General features: G+C 43.6%; 1 protein-coding gene across 1 annotated transcript; it reads right to left on the bottom strand.

The window, feature by feature from the left end:
- Positions 1–205: 205 nt before the first annotated feature.
- LOC111977035 (MRG/MORF4L-binding protein) lies at positions 206–4,526 on the bottom strand. The gene is made up of 5 exons (XM_024006293.2): positions 4,280–4,526; positions 2,634–2,755; positions 2,437–2,518; positions 2,061–2,135; positions 206–759 (listed from the first exon to the last, which is right to left on the bottom strand). The coding sequence occupies exons 1-5, from the start codon at positions 4,413–4,415 to the stop codon at positions 557–559; spliced, it is 618 nt and encodes a 205-aa protein (XP_023862061.1). The 5' UTR covers positions 4,416–4,526; the 3' UTR covers positions 206–556.

The following is a 4,526-nucleotide window of genomic DNA, read 5'->3' as shown; positions in this document are numbered from 1 at the left end:
ATTACACTTATTCTGATGTCAGAGCCGATTCATTGATACGTGTCCGATTGAATTGTGTCAATATTACTAAACATGGCTGCTGGCCTCTCATCCAGAGCTGAGGACTGGAGGGAGGGGATTGTTCAAAAACCTCCGCTGCTGTGACAGTATATTGATAATCATGACCAATACGATTCAGTTTTGTCATCACATTGCTATGGCGGTGTTGTTTTCAGAGATTGTGTGCTACATCTTTCCAGACGTTCTGAGAACATAACATAAGTCTAAAATTGCAGCTTCTGTGGGGCTGAAAGTTCTTCATTTCGTCTCCTGGATACCTGTGCACAAATTCTGCATTGTCCAAATAGCTTCTCTATTGTCTGACTCAAACGCCACTCTCTCCCCCTCCCTCCCGTTTCCCTCCAGGCTTCACAGATGAGTCTCTCCAGTCCCAGGTCTCTCCCCCTTCCAGGCTTCACAGATGAGTCTCTCCAGTCCCAGGTCTCTCCACCTCCCCCTGGGGTCTCCTGCTCTCTGCAGTGGCTGATATCTTGAGGGCGCCTACTGGTGGCTTGGCCTACGTCCTTCTCCGCTTGGCTCCACCGGGGCTGGAGGGGTTGCTGCTGGAGTTGAGCACCTTCTCAGTGGCACGATTCCTCTTCCTCTTGTCTGCTGCCTCCTTCCCCGGGCCGCCCTCAGTGGAACCCTTCTCTCTGTCTCTCTCTCTCTCCTTGTCTTTGCTGACGACCCTCTCTGTCATCTTCACCGAGGAGTTGCTGCCTGAGAGAGAGGAGGAGAGAAATAAAAGATTGAGTTGTCAGGTAAAGGGAGAGGGGTTTTGGAAATGATTGAAGGTTCAAAAGATTCTGCATCACTCAGTCCAAATTCTGAAAGTTGACCTATGAAACCAAATGCTTTAGATCCTCTCTCAGAACAGTGGAGGCGGCAGTGACTGCTCTCTCAGATCAGTGAAGGAGGAGGCAGTGACTGCTCTCTCAGATCAGGGAAGGAGGCAGTGACTGCTCTCTCAGATCAGAAGGAGAGACAGGACTGCTCTCTCAGATCAGGGAAGGAGGAGGGCAGTGACTGCTCTCTCAGATCAGGGAAGGAGGAGGCAGTGACTGCTCTCTCAATCAGGAAGGAGGCAGTGACTGCCTCTCAGATCAGGGAGAGGAGCAGTGACTGCTCTCTCAGATCAGGGAAGGAGGAGACAGTGACTGCTCTCTCAGATCAGGGAAGGAGGAGGCAGTGACTGCTCTCTCAGATCAGTGAAGGAGGAGACAGTGACTGCTCTCTCAGATCAGTGAAGGAGGCGGCAGTGACTGTTTTCTCAGATCAGTGAAGAAAACAGTAAGTGACTGCTGCTACAGTGACTGTGACTTTGTAGGGTATGATAGAGTCAAATTAAACCAGTTGTTATTCTAGTGTCCGGCGATAGACTAGTGTTTGCGATGTACATCCAATGGGAATATCATGTACCTTAGAGCAGAGTCACAGTGGAGGATACAGAGGACCAGAGCTGAGTTCAACAGACAAATGACATTCAAATAGTATAAAGAAAGGAATGGCAGAAGAGCGAAAAAGCCAGTTCAAGATCACCGCCCATTTGAAGCTTGCCATTATATCTTCTTTATGTTTTAAGTTATAAAACTCCATCAAAACAATATAGAATTATAAATAAAAAAAATGGACATGCCATGCTTGAAAATGTTCTCAAAGCTAAGTTAACAAGGAGAGAAAAAGAGAAACTGAAATAAAGACAGACGCACATTTTCTGTGCACTAGGCGGGCGGTCACTCTAAAGAACCTCTGGTTCTGATCTGTTCTATACCGAGGTCAAGCTGGAGTTTTGGAACAGAGCAAACGAGTTCTTCTGTCCATACCTCTCAAAATCCTGGCCAGCAGCCATACAGGGACTCTGACCTCTGACCAGCCAAGTGCCCAGAGTTAGGGATTCCGCTTTGTGTGCCACAGAGGAGAAGATATGTACGGACGTAGTCCAAATAAGGCTCACATCAGATAGAAAGAGGAGGAGCACACGAGGTGAAATACAGCTAATGTAATTGAATGAGAGAGAGAACCTTCTTCATGCGTGGCTGGGGAGTCTCGTTCTTCTTTRAACTCGTCTTTCATGTCGTCCTCAGACACCAGTTTACCTGTTCAGGGCAGGAATAATAATAATAATATGCCTTTTTAGCAGTCTAACAGCGTCTTATAGTCATGTGTGCATACATTTTATGTACAGTCAGGTGGAAGAGAGATGTATACATTTGTATTTATTACGTTTATTTGAACAGGGACAATGTACAAAAAAAACGAATGTCTCAGTAAACTTGAGAAAAGATGCGTTGTACCAAGTTTAGCTAGCAGCTCATTTCCGTCCTCAAGCTAAATATGGACTTTCTAGTAGCTCAGCATTTTTGTAAGTATGGTGGATTCTGAAGAGAGAGGGTTTACCTTCTTTTACTTCTTGAATCATCTCCTCTGGAAGATTGAAGCTCTTCTCTGAGTTGGGAAATGGCAATATTTCTGACTCATGCTGCAGTGGACAGAATGTGTGACAGTATTCAGTGTTAAATTAGAGAGGAAAGACTGACTGAATCTATAACATTCTATTTCAAACGGCCAGAGAAAGATTAAAATGCTCTACTCACCAAGGCTAACATGTCATACATAGTTCCCAGGTGGTCCCAGATCACCTTTGATGACACTTGCCTCCCAATATTCTGACTGAATTTATCCCGGATGCAGATCATGTGAAAGTGGCGATTTACCCCTGCAGAGAAAATAAGTATGTAAAACTACATCTTCAAAAAGTGTGAGGGGAAAAAAGTAAAATACAAATAACATTTGTCAAAGACTCCAGTCACCCAAGACTGTTCTCTCTGCTACCGCACAGCAAGCAGTACCAGAGCGCCAAGTCTAGGACCAAAAAGCTCCTTAACAGCTTCTACCCCCTAGCCATAAGCCTGCTGCACAATTAATCAAATGGCCACCTGGACTATTTACATTGACACCCCGAACCCCCTCCATTTGTTTTTACACTGCTGCTACTTGCTGTTTATTATCTATGCATAGTCACTTCACCCCTACCTACATGTACAATTACCTCAACTAGCCTGTACCCCCGCACACTGACTCTGTACTGTATATAGTCTCCACACTGACTGTACCAGTGCCCCTGTATATAGCCTCGTTATGTTATTGTGTTACTTTTTTTCTACTTTAGTTTATCTGGTAAATATTTTCTTAACTCTACTGAACTGCACTGTTYGTTAAGGGCTTGTAACTAAGCATTTCACGCTATTCGGCGCAAGTGATAAATACATTTTTATTTGATTTAGGATGACAATCTGACAACGGATAATGATGCTGCATTATTAGCGAAAGTAAATATAGGGTAGCAAGCTAGCTAGCTGGTTTATTTATTATAATAATACACATCACGCTATTACCATGGATACTACTTCTTCTATTAATGGTTATTTTTTATTTGACMATTATTGATTATTCTACCGCAATGTTGATGGAGTTAGCAAAGATTTCACTGCACCTTTTAAACCTGCAGTAGACTGTGTACGTGACTAATACAATTTGATACTACAGTAGTTAACAGCATGCAAAAAAATAAATAAAATACATAACGTTACACTTGAATTTGTCACAAGAAGCTGCTTGTGTTAGAATTTCCAGATTTATGTCAGCTCAGTAACAAGCTAGCTAGCCACCTCCTTGAATACATTTGGCCAACACTTTAAGACAAAAACATGCAACGTTTAACAAGCTAAAATGGGGGTGGGTATAATTTGTGTAAKGTTCCAACAAAGTAGCATGATAGTTAGCTAGGTGAATCAATCTGCCGAATAGGCATCAACTCACCACGTAGTTTATTCTTAATGTTTGTCCATAGGCTACCAGAGTGGGGACAGACATTTTTCGGAATAAACATGATGAGGGAAAACTTAATGAAATAGCCCATCCCCTACCCGGTGTCTTGTTTTGTCGCTATACAACTTTGTATGCATTGTTTGTTGGCAACCTTGTTGTTTACMAAGTTTTTGGAACAAATTCCTGTTGGAACGTTCCACAAATTATACCCACCCCTAAAATGGTCAAGAACTGTGGGAGTTCATTGATATGTGTAATTGTCTGACTATATATGAATAGCTGGCTAGCTAACTTGTTATGGGTGTCAGGCTTTCGTCCTCCGCGTCGGGTCTCCACTACAGCCCGGGGATTTTCAGGCCTACACGATTAAGACACTAGCTCGTTAGCTAGCTAGCCAACGTGATATTCTTACCTACGGGTTTGTGACCTAGCATTGCATGGAACAGGCACACCTCGACTTCTTGACTCCATACGACCGAGTCTTCGATGGTACTGATGCCCGACTCTGCTTGTTTACCGTCAGCTGGAACAAGCTCGGCTTCGCCCATGCTGTTGTCCTTCTCCAATAACAAAACACTGCAATCAAAGATTTTAACAACTGACCCAAATGAACACAAGAAACAKCACAGCAGCCTGTCTTCTTCTTCGATTACGTTAAT

Source organism: Salvelinus sp. IW2-2015, linkage group LG17 (genome assembly GCF_002910315.2).
Source record: "Salvelinus sp. IW2-2015 linkage group LG17, ASM291031v2, whole genome shotgun sequence".
In the NCBI taxonomy this organism is placed as follows: Eukaryota; Metazoa; Chordata; class Actinopteri; order Salmoniformes; family Salmonidae; genus Salvelinus; species Salvelinus sp. IW2-2015.
This window is presented reverse-complemented; position numbering and strand designations above follow the sequence as displayed.